The sequence below is a fragment of the Callorhinus ursinus genome, unplaced genomic scaffold (assembly GCF_003265705.2).
Source record: "Callorhinus ursinus isolate GAN/ISIS: 27379988/994484 unplaced genomic scaffold, GSC_fseal_2.0 scaffold84, whole genome shotgun sequence".
Classification (NCBI taxonomy): Eukaryota; Metazoa; Chordata; class Mammalia; order Carnivora; family Otariidae; genus Callorhinus; species Callorhinus ursinus.
The window spans coordinates 3,079,642-3,098,990 of record NW_027397146.1 but is presented as its reverse complement, the minus strand read 5'-3'; the positions used below and the strand labels follow the sequence as shown (position 1 = coordinate 3,098,990).

At 55.6% G+C, this 19,349-nt stretch overlaps 1 protein-coding gene across 1 annotated transcript; it reads right to left on the bottom strand.

Moving 5' to 3' along the window:
* Positions 1 to 8,356: 8,356 nt before the first annotated feature.
* Positions 8,357 to 16,774, bottom strand: DUSP9 (dual specificity phosphatase 9). Its single transcript, XM_025862760.2, has 5 exons — positions 16,653 to 16,774; positions 13,613 to 13,789; positions 11,248 to 11,649; positions 9,283 to 9,732; positions 8,357 to 8,978 (listed from the first exon to the last, which is right to left on the bottom strand). The coding sequence occupies exons 3-5, from the start codon at positions 11,612 to 11,614 to the stop codon at positions 8,653 to 8,655; spliced, it is 1,143 nt and encodes a 380-aa protein (XP_025718545.1). The 5' UTR covers positions 11,615 to 11,649; positions 13,613 to 13,789; positions 16,653 to 16,774; the 3' UTR covers positions 8,357 to 8,652.
* Positions 16,775 to 19,349: the final 2,575 nt, after the last annotated feature.

Below are 19,349 nucleotides of genomic sequence, written 5' to 3'. Positions count from 1 at the left end.
CCTTCAAATTTTTGTAAGTCAGTAGTAATGTCCCTCTTTTCATTCTTGATCTTGGTAATCTTTCTTCTTGATTAGTCTAGGTTTAGTTGATCTTTTCAGTTTTCAAAGAACAAACTTTTGTTCTTTTCAAAGAACAAACTTTTGTTTTCATCAGTTTTCTCTATTTTTCTTGTGTTTTCTATTTCAATCATTGCTACACTAATCTTATGTTGGCTTGCTTTGGATTTAGTTTGCTTTCCTTTCCTAAGTTATTAAGGCAGATCCCTAGGCTGTTGACTTGAGACCTTTCTTTTTTTGCTGGTTGAGGCATGTAAATAGCTTTAAATTTCCTCCTAAGTACTGCTTTAGCTGCATCCCATAATTTTGATATGTTGAATTTTCATTTTCATTCTGTTCAATGTATTTTATAATTTCCCTTGTAATTTTTTCTTTGACTTGTGGGTTATTTAGAAGTGTTTTGTTCAATTTCCAAATATTTTTGCATTTCTTAGATGGCTTTCTGTTTCTGTTTTCTAATTTAATTCTGTTGTGTTCAGAGAACATATTTTTGTATTATTTCAATCGTTTTACATGTATTGAAATTTGTCTTATGGTCTAAGTTATAGTCTGCCCTAGAAAATGTTCCATACATATTTGAAAAGAGTGAGTACTCTGCATTTGTTGAGTGGAGTGTTCCATAGATTTTAGTTATAGGTCAGCTTTGTTGATAGTGTTGTTTAAGATTTCTGTATCTTGGGGCACCTGGGCGGCTCAGTTGGTTAAGTATCTGCTTTTGGCTCAGGTCATGATCCCAGGGTCCTGGGATCAAGCCCCACATTGGGATCCCCGCTCAGTGGGGGGGGTCTGCTTCTCCTTCTCCCTCTGCCCCTCCTCCCTGCTTGTGTTTTCTCTCTCTCAAATAAATAAATCTTACAAAAAAGATTTCTGTATCTTGCTGATGTTCTTTCTAGTTTTATCAATTATTGAAAAGTGGGGTATTGAAATCTCCAACTGTCATAGTTGAATTGTCTCTTTCTCCTTTCTGTCCATTTTTGCTTTATGTGTTGTTAGATGTGTATATACTTATAATCGCTATATCTTCTATATCTTCCTGATGAGTTGACCCTTTTGTTATTATGAAATGTCCCTTCTTTTTTTTAGCTTTGGTCTTAAAGTCTATTTTATCTGATATTGATATAGCCACTCCAGCTCTCTTATTGTTACTCTTTGCGTAATATATTTTTTCTGTCCTTTTACTTTTAATCTATTTTTGTCTTTGACTCTAAGATTTGTCTTCTTGAAACAATATATAATTAGTTGAATCTTGCTTTTCTGGATCTCTGATTTTTGATTGGGGTGTTTAGACCATGCACATTTAATGTAAAGATTGATGTGGTTGGGTTTACGTTTGCCATTTTGTTATTTGTTTTCTATATATCTCCATTCTTTTTTGTTCCTCTCTTCTTTGACTGCCTTCTCTTGTATTAAATATTTTTATTTACCATTTTATGTACCATTTTATTTTCTGTGTTGATTTTTTGAACTATATATTTTTTGAATTACAATTGCATTACAATATACATCCTAACTAATCACAATCTACTTCACGTTAATACTCAATTTTGGTAAAGTGTAGAGGCTTTGCCCCAATATAGCTCCATTCTTTCCCTCCTCTTTGGCACAGTTAATGTTAATAATACATTGTTATAGTTATTGCTTTCTTTTACAATCTTATGTTCTTAAAGAAGTTAAGAGAAGAAATGAGGAAAAATATATTGAGACTTTTATATTAGCACACATATTAATCATTTTTGCTGCTCTTCATTTCTTCCACTGAATACAAATTACAAACTGGTGTCAGCCTGAAGGACTTCTTTTGGTATTTCCTGTAAAGAACTATAATAGCAGTGAGTCTTCTCAGTCATTGTATATTTGGGAACATCTCTCTCTCTCTCTCTCTTTTTAATCTTCAACTTTTAATTTTTTTTAAAGATTTTATTTTTAAGTAATTTCTACACCCAGTGTGGGGCTTAAACTCACAACCCTGAGATCAAGAGTTGCATGCTCCACTGACTGAGCCAGCCAGGCACCCCATTTAACTGTCACCTTTTATTTATTTATTTATTTCTAAAGATTTTATTTATTTATTTGAGAGAGCGAGAATGAGAGAGAGAGCACGTAAGAGGGGGGAGGGTCAGAGATAGAAGCAGACTCCCTGCCGAGCAGGGAGCCGGATGTGGGACTCGGTTCTGGGACTCCAGGATCATGACCTGAGCCAAAGGCAGTTGCTTAACCAACTGAGCCACCCAGGCGCCCCTAACCGTCCACTTTTAAAGGACAGTTTTGCTGGATAGAGAATTTTTGATTGAGAGTGGTTTTTCCCCAGTTCTTTGATTACATCATTCCACCATCTTTTGGCCTTCATTGTTTCTGACCAGAAATTAACTGCTAATTTTGTTGTGGTTCCCTTCTGCATGGGTCATTTTTCTCTTATTGCTTTCAAAATGGATTATCTTTGGCTTTTACTTTGACTATGAAGTGTCTACAGCTAGCTCTATTTGTGTTTATATTACTTGGGATTCTTTGGGCTTCTTGGGTCTGATTAATGTTTCTCATAAGATTTTGGGTGTTTCTGCCATTATTTCTTCAAATGTTTATTCTGCCCCTTTCTCTCCTCCTCTTCAAAGCACCCCATCACACACATTTTAGTGTGCTTGTTGTTCTATAGGTCTCTGAGACTCAATCATTTTTCTCTCTGGTTTTCAGATTGGATAATTTATGCTGATCTATTTTCAAGTTCACTGATTCTTTTTTTCCGACATTTTGAACCTGCTCTTGAATACCTTTAGAGAAGTTTTCATTTCAGTTATTATACTCTTCAGCTCCATGATTTCCATTTAATTATTTTTATTATTATTTCTAAAACTTTAAAGATTTTATTTATTTACTTGAGAGAGCACAAGCAGGGGGAGTGGCAGAGAGAGAAGCAGACTCCTCACTGAGCAGGGACCCCAACGTGGGGCTCGATCCCAGGACCCTGGGGATCATGACCTGAGCCAAAGGCAGACACTTAATCGACTGAGCCACCCAGGTGCCCCTTTATTTAAAATTTTTTTAAAAAAGATTTATTTTAGAGAGAGAGAGAGAGAGAGAGAGAGTGCACGAGGAGGGGGAGGGGCAGAGGCAGAGGGAGAGAGAGAAACCTGAAGCAGACTCCCCACTGAGCATGGAGCCCAATGTGGGGCTTGATCCCATGATGCTGAGGTCATGACCTGAGCTGAAATCAAGAGTCAGACCTTTAACGGACTGAGCCACCCAGGTGCCCCTCCATTTAGTTATTAAAAAAGTAATGTCTGTAACCTTATCAAGAATATCTTTGTATTGACTCATTGTTGTCATACTTTCCTTTAACTATTTAAACAATGGTTTTCTTTAGTACTTTGAATATATTTGTAATAACTGCTTTGAAGTTTTTATCTGCTAATTCCAACATCTGGGAGCACTCATAGGTAATTTCTATTGCCTGATTATTTTCCTGAATGTGGATCATGCTTTGCCATTTCTTTGGATGTCTGTAAATTTTTGTTGTTGTTGAAAATCGAACATTTTGGATGATGTTTTCCAGCAATGCTGAATTCTGATATTCCCTTTCCCTCTAGAGGTTGTTTTTGCTGTGTGTGTGTATGTGTGTGTGTGTGTGTGTGTGTTTGTGTGTGTTGTCACTTGTTTTCTTCTTTGTTGTGTAACTTTTCTGGACTTAATCTGTGAAATCTGTCCCCTCCAGTGTACAGTCACTAGTGTCTGTTTGTATTTATTTATTTATTTATTTGAGAGAGATTGAGAGAGAGAGAGAGCATGAGCAGGGGGAGGGGCAGAGGGAGAGGGAGAAGGAGAGGAAGAGAAGCAGACCTCTCCCTGAGCGCAGAGCCAAGGTGGGGCTTGAGCTCATGACCCAGAGATCACAACCTGAGCCGAAATCAAGAGTTGGAGATGTAACCAACTGAGCTACCCAGGTGCCCCCACCTCGCTTTTTTAAGTAGGCTCCTTGTCCAGCGTGGGGCTTGAACTTACTACCCTGAGATCAAGACCTGAGCTGAGATCAAGAGTCAGATGCTTAACCACCTGAGCCACCCAGGTGCCCCTCTGCTTGTTTTTTTTTTTTTTTTTTTTAAATATTGTAGTTTAAAAATTTAAACGTGGTTTTGTAGGGGCTGCCCCTGTATCTGCCTAGCTTAATGGCTGGCCATTGATTGGATGGAAACTGCTAAAAACAGCTTCAGCTAGTAAGGCTTCTGTACCCTGCCGATGGGTCTGTGCATGGGTAAGGGAGCTCTTTGAGTGTTCAGGCTATTTGCAGGTCTGCCTTGGGCTTTCTTCCCTCTGGGTCCTTTTGAGTCTCCTATATAACATGTGTGTAGCCTCAAGATATTCCAGGAGAGCATGAATAGTTTGAGTTAGCTTTCCTCAAACCTAGGCAGAGAAGCTGCTGGTCTCCATGGGCTGCCTTGCCCTGGCCCATGCCCAAACAAGCTGGGAGGGATGAGAGCAAACCTAGGCCAGAATGCCACAGAGTCCCGAAGTTTATCTTCTTGGTTTATTATATATCTTTGGTTGCTTTCCAGATCATCAAGGTTGTTTTTATCAGTTTTGTATAACTTTATAGTTGTTTTTTTTTTTTTCTTAAGTAAACTCTACTCCCAATGTGGAGCTTGAACTCATGACCCCAAGATTAAGAGTTGCATGTTCTACCAACTGAGCCACCCAGGCGCCCCTGGATTAATTTCTAAAATCTTATTTTGTACTTTCTACTTATTCCAATGTTTGTTTCTTTATTTTCCTCCTTGACTTCTTTTGGATTGAGAGTTTTTCCTCAATATTTGAGACTTTTCCTGTACTACTTTGGAAGTAGTACACTCTATAACCTTCACTCTAGAAAATTTAACATGCATATGTATCTTAACAAAGCTTAAAATTATTCAGTACTGATATGGCCATGAGGGAGTAACAGGGTCCAGAATTTACCTTCCCAAGCATAACTTGAAAACTTGGCAAAATATATGAATCAACTATTTTCAGATGGGGGACAGTAGTCCCTGAAGACCCTGAAACAAATTAAGTGAGCTTCACCATCCAGGCTTTCTGACTCAAGCAGAAAAAAACATAAAATGTAACCCATAATGATAAAAAAAAAAATCAGCCAATCACAACAGACCCAGGTGAGTTCCGGCTTCTGGTCAGCATGGAAGGAGCTTGGATGTCACCACTGCATGCCATGAACAAGTACAAAGCTGAACACACTGAAAAATGAGCAGCTCTTCTCAGATCCATCAGAGAAGTGAGGTCACAGGGCAAACCACTGCTCCAAACACTGGACAGGCAGAGACAGAGAATCACAGCTTCGCAGAGCAGTGCTGGGGTAGGAAAACCTGAAGTTTAATTGAGGAATTGCTTGAGGTTCAGTGTGGACACATCTGAGAGTTCAAAAAAAAAATCCAGGGAGGGGGGCTGATCTTAAGGAGGCCCCCACACTTTTATGAATTTTATCTCCAGGAGCCCTACCAGGTTGGCACAGTGAAGATTCGAGAAAAGTCTCATGCTTCTGGCAGCAGGAGGGGAAAAGTAGACATTTTGAAATACACCAGAGCATTCTGTTCTTACTGAGGCCTGCCCTTAGGACAAACTATTACATCAGATCCCGACCTATTGGAGTTTTATCAGAGTCTAGCAGAAGGCAAATACCCAACTACAGCCCCTTCTAGTCATCCCAGCCCACCTTACAGGCCTGTATTGAAAGGACACCCCTGCACAGAGGATTCATGCTTGCTTCTGCTGCCCTCTTGGGCAATACTCCCTCTGGACCACTTCACTTAGAACTTTTAAAAAATGTATTTTTAAAACTTTGCTATTTTTACTGGGCTGTTCCGATCTAAGTAAAATCCGTGTGCAAGCTAAGCAAATGAAGCTTCCAGACAAATCCCGGAGCTGCACTCCCAATCAGATCACTGTCCCTTAGTTCCTCCAAGAAAATTCTGGAGCATCAAGTACTCTATGCCTAGATCCTTTCAATTAAAATTTCACCTTGTGGCTATAAGCTCTTGAGGGCCGAATTTCCTTTTTTTTCCCACTTCTACTCAGATCCAAGGTCAAAAGAAGCAAGTATCCTCCCCTCTTTTGGTGGGCTATTTTTTTTCCTGGGTCACCAGTTGTATTTGTTTTCTGCTGCTGCTGCATGAAATTGCTACAGACTCAGTGGTTTTAGACAGCACGATTTATTCTCTTACGGTTCCGGAGGCCTGAAATCCAAGACAGATTTCAGCGAACTAAACTCGAGGTGTCGGCAGGGCTGTGTTCCTTCAGGAGACTCGAGGGAAGAATCTGTTGTTTTGCCTTCTGCAGCTTCTAGCTTGCAGCCCCTTTGTCCATTCTCACTCTCCTGTGTCCCTCTTTCCCTTGTCAAGATGCATATGATGGTGTTCGGGCCCACCCGGCTAATCCGGCAGTCTCCCCATCTCAAGAGCCTTGACTTAGTCACATCTGCAGTGTCCTTTTTGCCACTTAAGGTAACGTATTCACAAGGGCCCGGATTTAGGATGTAGTCACCTGTGGGGGGGGGGGGCCAGCATTCTGCCGACCGTGCCTACTGAGAACACTGCCCTTCAGGCATACTGGCCTTATGTGGGGGCCCAGGTGTCATCTCCCGGCCCCCATGGGAGGTGTCTGGATAGTTATAGGAAGACGGTGTCCAAGGAGGAGGGGTGGCCTGGGCTCCTGGTTCTTGCCATGTCTCTGTGGTTGGCAATCATGGTTTTCAAGATTTATTTATTTGAGAGCGAGTGTGTGTGGCGGGGGGAGGGGCAGAGGCAGAGGGAGAGGGGAAGCCAACTCCCCGCTGGGTATGGAGCCGGACCCGGGGCTTGATCTCATGACCCTGAGATCACGACCCGAGCCCAAACCGAGAATCGGACACTTAACCGACTGTGCCACCCAGGCGCCCCGGTAATCACGGCCTTAAGGGGAGCACTCCAGCTTCAGTGTGCAGAAGGCACTGGAGTTGTCTAGAGCTGAGGCCAGGAAGCCAGGGAGGAGCAAGCCTCAATTGTCACTTCAGGTGGCCTTTGCAGTCCAAGGACCAAATTCCACAGTGTGTCAGCCAGAGGGACATGAGCTTGGCCATGCAAGTCTGCCCCTAACCCTCCCCAGCTCCCGTCCTCGTGTGGCTCCCATCACGTCACCCTGAGGCTCAGCTCTGACTCTGCACCGAGTCCTGGGGCTCAGCTGCCAAGCCCTGTGGTCACTGCTGGGTCCCTGCTCTCTCGCTTTCTCCACGGGGTCTGTCCCTAGCGGTGTGTGGCCCAGGGTAGGGGCTCCGCGGGTCAAGAGCTGTGTGGGGGCCAGATGGGAAATAGTGGCGTGAGGGTGGGTGGTGCTCAAGTCCCCAACCAGCCCAGCGTGGGGCTCCGCGCACCCCGCCCCTCTCATGAGGCCTCCCTCCCCGCCTCTTCCCCCAAGCCCTGCAGGGTGCTCTGGAAGCAGTTCCTTCTGCTTAGTATCTTACAGAAAGTGTTTATTCAGGAACAATTAAAGAAAGCAACCGTGGTGTGGATTCCCAAGCGTGAGGACTGCTGGCCCTATAGGCCGGGTGTGTGAGCACTGACACATGCGCGCGCGCGCACGCGCGCACACACACACACACACACACACACACACGTGCATGCACGCCGCCCACCGCCCTGCAATGAATGACTCTGTATATGCAACTTGGCCCCTTCCCTGCCTCCCCGCCCAACCGTGGCTATGTGGGACCCGCAGCAGCAAAATCCAGGCCTTCTTCCCCCTCCCCGCCCCCAGCTCTTGCTCTGAGACCCCCATCTCCCTAGGCAGCACTTTGGCCACCCTCAGTCACAAAGAGCCCCAGTGATCCCGTTAAGACATCTGGGGGAAGAGGAAAAAAAAGCATCTTTTCAAATGTCAAGTGGATAAACAGGGCGCCAGATGTGTGGCCGGGAACCCGCTCGGCAGCTCCCGGGCCAGCACCCTCCCCTGTGGCGCTGCCCAGCCAGGAGCCACCCAGAGACGGGCTGTCCACATTGATGCTGGGCAGCCAGTTCGCCTCCAAGCGCACATCCCCGGGGAGGCCTTCAGCCCCAAGAGGCGACTAACTGGTGGTGAACCCCTCCCCAGAAGCAGCCATTTGGGGACAGGGGTGGGACTGGGAGCGGGTCCCCAGAACAGGCACACACCCTTCTGAAGGGAAAAGCTACAGGGAGGCTCGAGGCCCAGGAACGGGCAGCCACCTGGAATGGCCCCTTGGAATGGGAATTCCCCACCCCCCCGCCTTCCCCCCAAAGGAAAAAGTAACAGTCACAGAAGAGGCAGGTTCTGGAGCGTGGTTCCGCCCGCAAGCGGCGCGGGTCAGGCTGGTGGCCCTGGGCCCGGCTTATAGGCACATTTAATAGGATTCCCGCGGATGTTTCAAGTGGGTAGGACAGGTCTTTCCCCGTGTGGCCGCTCTGGAGGGGCTCCTGGCTCCGGCCTCTTCCCAACAGCCCTCCCCTGAGGTATTGCGCTCTCCCCCCCCCTCCCGCCCTGCTTCCGGCTGAGCCCCCTCCCACCTCCCCCCAGCACATGGGTGGTCAGGGGCACCCACTGGGGGCTGGAACGGGGGCGGGGCGCCTATGTGGGATCCAGCTCGAAGACACCATCGCTGGTGGGGGTGGTGAAGAAGGAGGGTGGGTCAGAGGCCGCGGACTCCTGCCCCCCGCTACTGCGCTCCCGGGTGCGCCTCTCCTCCAGCCGAAGGCTACGCTCGAAGTCCAGCAGTTGCCCCATGAAGTTGAAGTTGGGTGAGATGTTAGACTTCTTCCGCTTGACCAGGTCATAGGCATCGTTGAGTGAGAGGTGGCGCTTCTGCATGAGGTAGGCCACCGTGACGGTGACAGAGCGGCTGACGCCGGCCAGGCAGTGAACGAGCACCCCGCGGTTCTGGGACAAGGCCTCATCTAGGCGAGGGCAGAGTGGGAGGCAGCATGATGTGTGGGCCCGGCCCCGGCCCTGCTCTCCGAGCCACGCTGCTCTGGCCACATTTGGCCTGGGAGCCCTGTCCTGCCTGAGGAGTCCTAGGGCCTTCGCTGGTGGCCTCTGGGAGCTGGTCCCAGCCCTGCCCGACCCCAGAAGTGCCGGTCCAGGTTTGGGCTCTGGGGATGGTAGCTGAGCCCAGGAGGAGCCTTCCAGAGGGTGTGGCGGAGGCCCGGAGCCAGGCCTGGTGGGGGTGGGTCGAGGGAGGAGGAGACAGAGCCCACTTACCAATGAACGCAATGGCCTCAGGAAAGAACTGGGACAAGTTCTGGCTCCAGTGGTCTGAGATGGGGATCTGCTTGTAGTGAAAGTCACCGTTCTTCTCGAAGAGGTTAGGGAGGTTGGGGGTGACGTTGAGGATGTAGCGGATGCCCAGCTTGGCCAAGCTGTCCACGTTGGCTGAATCCCGGGCACAGCCCAGGTAGAGGTTGGGCAGGATCTGGACAGGGAAGGATGGCAGCAGCCCTGCCGGGGGCGGGGTGGCACCCTCTGAATCCAGGCCACAGCTCATGGAGTCGCGGTCAGGCTCGGATTCTGCATCAGAGCAGTCAGAGCCCAGGCACAGGCCGCCCAGCCCCACCACTGGGCTGGGCACCGGGGCTGTGCTTGGGCCACCACGGCTGCTGAGGCTGGTCTCACACAGGTGGGGGCACTCTGCCTGGAATCTGCTGAAGCCGCCTGGGAGGGGAGAAGGGGAGAGTCCCCTGTTGATCTGGCCACCTGGGTGGGTGGCCAAGCACCCTTGGCAGGGGGATAGTGAACCGACCCCAGACAACTCCAACACCCAAGGGGGCTTGCAGATGTTCCCAAAGGGAACTCAAGAGTCAGCAGCCTGAGCCATACTGGCGTTCCATGGGGTGCACTATGGGCAGCCCGACCACCCTCACTCGGTGATGGTGGCTATTCCTCCAGACAGCGAGTACCCACTGTGCTGCTGGGGGGTGCAAGATTCTGGGCGTAGGCAGAGCCCCCTCACAGAGGATCTTACAGCCCCGGGGCCTAGCGGAGGCAGGCCTGAGGCCTGGACAGTGTAGATGTGCTGCCAACCTTGGGGAGGACAACCGCCATCAGTTAAAAAGGGGAAAGGTTCAAAGGTGAGTTCTCTGCCTGGGTGGCCATGTCCCATCCAGCTCAACCAGGAGCACCCCAAGAGCTGGGAGACTGGGAGAGAGTGTAACATTCTATCAGGATTGATTCAAAGTCCCAAGAAGCAGGCATCTCCTTCATCTACAAATAACTTTTTTCCTGGGCTAGGGGCGGGGCCTGGAGATCCAACACTTGCTTTGTTTCTGCGACCCTGTGCATTCAGAATGGAGCAAGGGATGACAGTCCAATGACCCTCCCCGCTTTGATGGGGAGGTGGGGAGGTGGGGAGCTGGCTCTGTCGGTTCCTGGGAACCCTGTCCCTACGCTGGACCTCTGGGTGTGTGTTTGGCTCATCAAGGGGCCTAGAGGCCTGTCTCAGCCTATTCCCCTCCACCCGCCAGCCCTGCCATGACTATGATGGGATGGATCTCTGCCTCCTTCTGCCTTCACTACTTTTCTCTCTTTCTCTCTCACTTTCCCCTTCACGGTTCCAGAGCCTTTGCAGAGCGGGATTTGGCCTCCTGTGGCCCCTGCCTCCTTTGCCGGTGAGCAGCTGCAGGAGGTGGTGACATCAACGGGGTGGTGGTGGGGGGGCGATTGGGAGCCTGCACTTGGTACTCCATTCTTTTTTTTTTTTTTTAAAGATTTTATTTATTTATTTATTTGAGAGAAAGAATGAGAGAGAGAGAGCACATGAGAGGGGGGAGGGTCAGAGGGAGAAGCAGACTCCCTGCCGAGCAGGGAGCCCGATGCGGGACTCGATCCCAGGGACTCCAGGATCATGACCCGAGCCAAAGGCAGTCGCTTAACCAACTGAGCCACCCAGGCGCCCTTGGTACTCCATTCCTGAGCATCCCCTAAGCCAGGGCAGGTCAGCCCGATTCTCCCCATTTTCCAGACTCAGAAACTGGGGCTCCCAAGGGTGAAGGGCTTGCCCAAGGTCGTGCTCAGGGGAGGGGATCTCACCTCCACTTTAGACAAATAAGCCTGGGCTGGCCCAAGGTCAAATGAATTGGGAATCCCCTTGGAAGGTGTGGCCCTGCCTCCCAGGGCCCAGGGCCCTTCCCAGGCCGGTTCCCCCGCGCCAGCGCCAGCGCCCGCACCTACCCTGTAGGTAGTATGCCAGGTAGCCTTCCTCTCGCAGCTTCTGGAGCAGGGTGCCCAGCACCGAATCGGCCTCCCACTCCTCGGCCTCCGCCTCCCCGCGCCGGTGCCGGCCCCCGCCCTGGTCGTACAGGAGCACCGGGGCGGGCGGGGGCGGCTGCAGCGGCGGCCCGGGCAGGAGCGCGCGAACCGACAGGCTCCCCCGCCGCAGGCGGCGCAGCAGCAGCCCGGGCAGGGCGACGCTCAGCGCCCCGCCAATGCGCGCCGCCTCGTAGAGCTCGCGGCTTCGGCAGTCCAGGAGCAGCAGCCGAGGCCGCGGGGGCGACAGCTCCCTCCGCAGCCACAGGCACGAGCGGCCCAGACCCTCCATGGGCTCGCGGCTCCTGGCACGTCGGACCGCCGGCGCTGCGGAGAGAGGGCAGACGCGCCCCGTGAGCCCGCGTCCTCCGCGCCCGGCCGCCAAGGGGCCAAGGCGTGAAGCCGAGCCCCGTATCTTTCAGGCGGACGCCTAGGGGCCCGCAGAGACACCCCTCCACCGCCCACAGCGAGGAGGCGCAGAAGGGCGCCTCGGGCTCCCCAAGGAAAACGCCTCCCGAAGAGGACGGCCGGGTGTCCAGCGGGCCCTCTGAGAGCCGCGGGTCCTTTCCCGGCGCCTTCTGGGGCGGCCCAAGGGTTCGGCCGCCTCCGTTCACACCCCCTTCCAGCGGTTCTCGCTCGGTCTGCCTGCAATCGCTCCCCAAGTTCCAGCTTCCGACTTTGGGGACGTGCGCGTGGGAGAGGCGGACCCGGGGAGTAGAGGTGGCGCGAGGTGAAGGGCCTCAGCCGGGCTTCTCGGAGCTGCCCCGGCCCTGGTGGCCCCCCCCGGGGTGGGTGGAAGAGAAAACAGGAGGAGAGAGACCTGGAGCGTGGTCGGGCGGCGGGCGGCCGCGCGTGGACGTCCGAGCCCAGGCCAGCGCGCGACGCGGGGCGCCGTTCCCCGGTAAGGGCGTGCCGGGGCCCGGGCCTCCCGGGAAGACGGTGGGGTGGCAGAGCAGGCGCGCACGTGGAAGCCGAGTCCCGCGCCGCTCTCAAGCAGGCCGCTTCCTGGCAGCGGGACCCAGCTTCCACCTTGGAAGCCGCTGCCTTTGGACGTGGAGTGGCCGTTTTGAGGGGCGGGGCAGTGGGGGCGGGCTCAGGGGGGCCAGCGAGCCAACGGGTGCCAGCGAAGCAGTCGGGTGGGCCCTCAAGTGGCGCGCTGAGCTGGGGCTTCCACCCAAGCGGGACAGGGGCCGGGGGCAGAGGCCAAGGGCAGGTCAGGGGCCCAGCAGGGGCCCAGCCTCGGTTCTTCTGCCCTGAGCCAGTCGGCTGCTGGAGGCAGGGGGAGGGGGAGGGCCAAGAACCCAGTGCCCCTGTCCCAGAAGCTGCCTCCAGCCCTACTCCCTCGTTGACCCTGGACCGTCATGTCCTCCACGACTCGACTTCAGTGACCCCATCTATACAATGGACTCATCATAGCCACCACCTTAGGCTACTGTGGGATGCCGTTGAAATCATGGAGGGGAGGCGGAAGCAAGACCAGAAACCCACTGCTATCTTCTGGCCCCGAACTCTGCCCAAGGGCTAGGCGGGCAGATGACAGCTTCTGCCCCCCCCCCCCGCCAGGGCTTCCCTCGCACAGGCGGTGACCCAAGGCACCCAGGAGCTCTGAGCCTCCAGTCCTAAACTGGGGTGCTCTGCTCTTACCCTGTTACTGTCCCGGGAGTTATCCCTGGCATCTCCATATGCCTCCCCCCTGGTCAAGAGCCACGTAGTTTCTACTTAAATTGATCCCTTACACCTGTACTCTCCCTTCTGCTCCCTGCACTAGCTGAGGGCTTGCATTGGCCAACTCTTGACCAGGTTGCTGTCCCAGCTTCCAAAGCCCTCGCTCGCTGCCTCCAGGGAGACCTGTCAGCCTCAACCACCCCCCACCCCGCTCTGCCCTGCACCAGACCGTTGTCCATCAAAGGCCAGTGGCCTCCATACCTTGCATGGACACAGGTTGACAAACAGGCAGGATACACAGGGCCCCTGCTTGCACGGCACTCCCAGTTTAGCCGGATAGATCAGTAATAAACAGGGAGACTGAACAAGATAATGCAGGGTGTGATGTGTCCCTTCCCTGCTTAAAACCCATTGAAAGCAAATAGCAGAGTTGAAGGAAAATGTACAGCAGATAAGATAAAGCTCATACAAATTAATCAAAAGGTTAACACTCTGATAAATGGACAAGGAACCAGAAAAGACTGCATGAGGGAAGAAACGCAGCTGGGTACAGGACCCTTCGGGAAAGGTTCAAGCTCAGGTATGGAAGGCAGGCAAATTTAAGAAACAAGGTAGCATTCCCCACCTGTTACACTGGTAAAATGTTCTCAAATTGAGTACTCCCAGCGCTGCCAAGGATGCCGCGAAATCCGCCCGTTGCTCTATCTGTATGGCCCCTCTGGAAATTAACTTGGTCATATGCATCCAGAGCTAGGAAGAAATCTCCACCGTCTGGCCACTTCTGGGAATCTATCCCAAGGAACTAAGTAAAAGAAGGCACACAGGATGGGCACCACAAGATGTGTAACTAAGGCACGAAGGACGCAAAACCACCGGAGGGCCAACGTTTAGGATAATCAAGTTCAGTGCCACCGATGAAGACTCCTCTCCTAAGCCGCAGTGTAAACAGAGAAAACCCGGGAAGTGATACTAGGGAGAGAACAGGTTACAGAGAACCAGGTCCTCGAAGGGGCCTCCAGTGTCCCCCTCCTTCCCTCCCTCCCTGGCCGCGCAGGGGGGGGGGGGCGCTGCCAGCCTGGGACTCCTCTCTGGCTATAGCCCACCATGGCCTGGCCTCTGGGATGAGTCCTACTGGCTTCATCCAGGGGCCTCAGGGAGCTGCGCTGTGTCCTCCTGCCCCCAGCCCAGGCCTGTTCAGATTCTGCTCCTTTTTCAGGGACCCCTCCCCCAGGTGCCCTCCTCTGGGCAGCCTTCCTGTAGTCTCCTTCCTCTGTGCTCCAGGCCTCAGTTCCCTGGAGCTGCAATGCCTAAGAACTGCAGTTTGGGGCTCCTGAGGTGCCCAGCCATGCTTTCTGGAGAGGGGTCCCTGGAGGAGGCCAGGGGAGTCTGTCTGGGAAGATGATGGGTGCGGGGCGGGGGGTGGGGTGGGGGGTGGGTAGGCAACTTCAGCACCGGTGAAGGGAGAGGAAGCTTGGCTCCAAGAAACTCCCCCCGGAGTGGGGTTGTGCCGGAGCCTGCGGCTCCCAACGCCTTTAAGAGTGGCTCCCCTGCACCTTGCTCCCGCCGCTGGCAAGCCCACCAACCGGGAGAAAACGGTCGGCGGTGGGGGGGGGGGGCGGTATTCAATCTCGCAAGTGAGCACTCGGTGCCCGGCGCCAGCAGCGCCCGCTGCGCCAGCAGCAGGACAAACTGGAACCTGTTGCCACCTCCGCACTGCAGGGTTGAGCGCAGCCAAGGCCCCCACCCCCCGACCCTAGCCGGGCCGGCCGGCCCTCGGGCCCCCTGTAGCGCCGGCCCCGCCCCGCGCCCGCTCCCGGGGCGGGCTGGGCCGGGGGAGGCAGCGCAGCGCGCACAGGCCTCGCGGAGGCCCACTCGGCGGGTGGAGCCAGGCCGCGCGCTCGCCGCAGGGTGGGCGCTGAGCCTGACGCTCCAGCCCCCGCCGGGCGCCCCCGGCCTCCGCCTGGCCCGGCCAGTGCCCCCGGGAGGCCGCGGGGACGCCGCAGCCCGCAGACCCCGCGCGCGCCGCGTGCGCCCTCTGGTCTCCTGAGCCTCCGGAGAGCGGCGCCCCGCCTCACCCTCCACCCCTCACCCCGAAATGCACGGTTCCCGCCGGGCCGAATGGCAGGATTTCGGCTGTGGCGGCCCAGTCACATGGCCAGGAGCACAACTCCCAGCGACAGCGTCCCTGCCAAATCCAGTGTCTTTTCCACCAAATCCACTTTCCGCTGGGGATGGCTTTCTGCTTTTTCCTGGTCGGTCTCCTCGCTGGACTGGGAGTTCCTCCAAGGCAGGAGCGGGTGTGCGCCCGGCCCCAAGCCGGCCCCAGCCCCCAGTGCAGGCCTGGCTTCCGCCCGGCCCCGGCGCTCGCAGAAGAAGAAATGCTTGTTAACAAAGAAGTCATGAATGAATGAAACCAATTGTTGCACGAGGGAGCCCCGGACGGTGCTGATCCTTTTCCTCTCAGAGGGTGTCACGCACTTTCCCCCACCCCACAGACACGCACAGCACACATGCACACACGGCCCCCCCCCCCCCCCCGCACGTGCGGATGGCACACAGACCGCAGCAGACTCCTGTCCTCGTGGAACCGACCTACTACGTGCGTGCCTGGCAACTGGCGTTTCTTTGGTCCCAGCTGGGCCGCCTCTCCCTTCCTCCCCTCCCCCACCCCACCCGCGCCGACCTCTAAGTACGGTACCTTGCACCCCAAGTGCCTTCTTTATCTCTTAGGGAAGAGGCCAAGCCAGTCGCTGGGGAGACTCAAGGTCTGTTTGGCGAGGCACCTAGGGGGCCTCAGGACGGTGGGTGAGCTGCTGCCGCCAAAGGCGAGCCAGAGGCACCTGGCAGGAATGCCACCCAATGCTGCAGCCTCTAGAGCCCGTGTGCCAGGTGTCAGGGGGTGGTGGTGGGAGGGACTCAGGGATGTGTGTGCTGGGGGGCTATTTGCGATGGCGTTGGGGCAGGGTGCTGGAGAGTGTGAATCCAGCAGGTGTGCATACGTGTTGGGGTGTATGAGTGTGCACGCTGGGGATGCAAGAGGTGTGTGCCTGGAGAATGGGCCTGGCTGTGGGGCGTGGGGAGTGTCAGCTGCTGGAGCAGGAGTTAGTTTTGGGGCTTCACTCAGGGTAGGTGGATTGCAGTGTCTCCGGGCTGGGATCGTGGGTGGGGTGTCTGTAATGAGCATATGGGGAGTCGGAGATGGTGGTGGCACGGCGAGGGGAGCTATGTTAGTGCAGATATGGCAGGGATGTATCGTGCGTGCGTGCGTGTGTGTGTGTGTGTGCGCGCACGCGCGCCTGGGTGTGTACTGAGGCATGGCATGGGCTGGGATGGGTGCTAGCCTGAGTTGGGGCAGTGGTGGGTGGTGGGTTAGGGGCTGCTGCTGTGTACACTGCAGGGACTAGGTCTGCGGTGTGCTGTTTGTGTGCGCGCGTGCAAGTGGCAGGGGATGTGAGTGGCAGGGGACAGGGAGCTGCACGGGCGGGATGCGGGGGGTGTGAGGTGGCAGGATCGAGTGGGTCTCGCAGGGGCGCGTGCGTCGGCCCCGTGGGGTGCGCGCTGGCAAGACTCTGGGGTGCAGGGTGGAGGAGCTCACGTCGGAGGGGGCGGCCAGGCTGGGTGGGGGTGGGGTGGGTGGGTGCCGGGGAGCCGCGTGCTCCGCTCACCTCCGCTCACCTCCGCTCACCCCCCCGATCCGCTCGGCTTCCTGCGCCGGCTCTGCGCGTCGCGGCCGGGAAGTTTCCGAAGCCCAGGCGGCGGGAAGCGCCACCGCCGCTGCCGCCGAGCGCCACCGGAGCCTCAGGCGGCGGCCTCGCCTGAAGCCGAGGGGCCGCCGCCGCCGCCGCCGCCGCCGCCGCCGCCGCCGCCGCCGCTGCGGAGGGAAACTCCAAATCCCGCCTCCGCCGCCGCCTCCTCCCCTCCCGTCGCCGTCTTCTCCGCCCCCTGCCCAGGAGGGGCAATGTCGCCGGCGGCGCGCAGGGAGGGAGCGGAGAGGGACCGCGGCCTGCCCGGCGTCTCCCTCCACCTTCCCCGCCCCCGACCGCCTTCCTCCCACCTGCAAGACTGCCCGCTCCGCCCGCCAGCGACCCTCTGTGGGATGCTTGCTGCGTGGGGCCCCTCAAGCTTAGGACTCGGGAGTGGGTCGGGAGACCTGACCTAGGCTGGACCTGGGCTGGGGGAGGGTTGCGCGGAAGAGTCTATGCTGGCTTCCCCTTCCAGCCAGGGAAGCCAAGGGGCCCATGGAGGACCCGGCACAGCTTGGCCCCCAGGGCCACCTCCTACGGCCACACGGGAGAGGGCCTAAGGTCCATGTGACAGTACCACAAATCCCGCCCCTCCCCCCAGCCCCCAGGTCCCTCTGCCCTGTCCTCTCCCATTCTCACGGATCAGATTCTGGCTAATAATAATAGCGTTTGAGCCTCAGTGCCTGGAAGGGGTGGGCCCGAGAGGGGGCCTTGTCACCAGGCGCACTTTGCTTTCCTCTGCCGCAAAGGCCATGAGCATCTCCATCAAGGACCTCGTTTTGTCCTTACACCCTACACCAGGCTGGGAGTCAGAGGGGGCTGTTCCCGTGGGGCAGCTAGGGAGACTGAGGCAGTGGCTTCCTGGTGTCACCCAATGATGTGGTGGCAGAGTCCGACTGGGTTCAGAAGCCCCAGCTGAGTGTCAACAAGGAGACTCACTGGGTTCTCGGTCTCACCGCTGAGGGGATGAGGAGGCAGGGCGCAGCACACAGGGGCCTCCCGGGGGAGTAATGGGCGAGTTGGGGTCCCCCCTGGAATGTGGCGCAAAGGATGCTGAGAAGCAGCGTGATGCTGCGGGCTGTCGTGGGCTAACTGCCGGCAGGGCCTCCAGTGTGTGTCTGCTCAGGGAGTTCAGAGGGAGGCGGGCTGAGCTGGGATGCCAGGAGCTCCATGGGTGAGGGGGCAGCCAAGGGAGGCCTGGCTGCCCGGCTCCTGCCTGCGGCTGTCCGAATTCCCATGAGTCACTTCCTGGAAAGGAGAGGAGAGGGGCGGCTATGTGTCTGGTGCCTCAGTTTCCTCGTCTGGGCAGCTGGGGAGAGGGGAGGACCCCGTCCTCTCTCAGGGCCCTCCAAGCTTTGCTGCACTTCCAGTGCACGATGTGTGAGCCCAAGCAGGGTCCCGCTGCCACCAGCCCGGCATACCCACCTTGCCCCTTGACCCCTTCCAGCCTCAGCAGTTGCGCACCCTTATAGCCCACTTGCTGCTCTGGCCCCCAGGCCTTCCAAGGGGGTAGCTGCTGGCTGGTGCTTTCACCTCCCCTTCAGCATCAGGGCTCCGCCGCTGCTCTGAAGTCAGGGGCCTTTGCTGAGAAATCGCCGCGCCATGTGGCAAGAGGACCATTTTATCAGGCAAAACATGAAAACATACGGAGACCAAAAAAGACAGGGCTGGCTTTCTCCCTCCCCCCCCCACCTCCGTGGTCCTCCCGTTTGAGGAAGATCCGCGGTGGCTGTGCCCATGGCCCAAGGCAGTCAGTCAGCCCCCGGTAAAGTCTTGGTGAGCTGACTCAGACGATTTTTGGGAAAGGTTGGATACCCGATCCCCACCTCCCCACCCCCACTCTGCGCTGGAGTGACTCAGGGCTGAACACTGGAGGAGGAACATTTGGATTGAATGATGCCGCCCCCCACCCCTGCAGAGCTCGCACCCCAGCCCTCCCACCGCGCCTCTGCTCTCCAGGCAACGGGACCCACCCAGTGCTGGAGGAAAGAATGCCAGGGCACAAATGGCCAGGCTGGTCCAGGAGATCTAAAGGCACAGGCCTGCTCGGCCTCAGGGAAATGGGGCCTCTCTCTTCACCCCCAGGGACTTCTCTTGGCTGGCAAGGCCTGGCCTGTACGCTGTTGGGGAATAAAATGCACAACCTTCTTGAGGAGAACTTGAGCGCCAGGCCAATTGTGTTAGAGTCGAGGCTGTTCTCAAGGCACAGCTGGGCCTCCGTCTCCAGAGCAGCCGCGCCCACATGCTCGCTCCTGTGGGTTCCTGACAGACATCTCTGGCGGACTTACCAGGCAGTTCTAAGCCTTACTCTCTCCTCTGCACCCCCGCCCCCTATTCCACCAGAACCTGAAGGCACGCTGCAGGATGCCCCAAGAACTGCCAGCCCTACACAACATGGAGGGACAGAAAGCTGGGCCTTGGTTGGGGATGGAAAGATCCTTCGCCTGGAGGTGCCACCATCCGCCGGCCCCGCTCTGGTGCTCCGGGCACGATGGGCCTTCGGCTGAGGACAACCCTACGTATTAAAGCACACCTTTCTCGGGTCCCGATTCGGGGCCACTTTCCAGGCAAGCAAAACCTTGAGGAGAGGCCTACCTCATCTGGTCCTAGCCTGGAGAT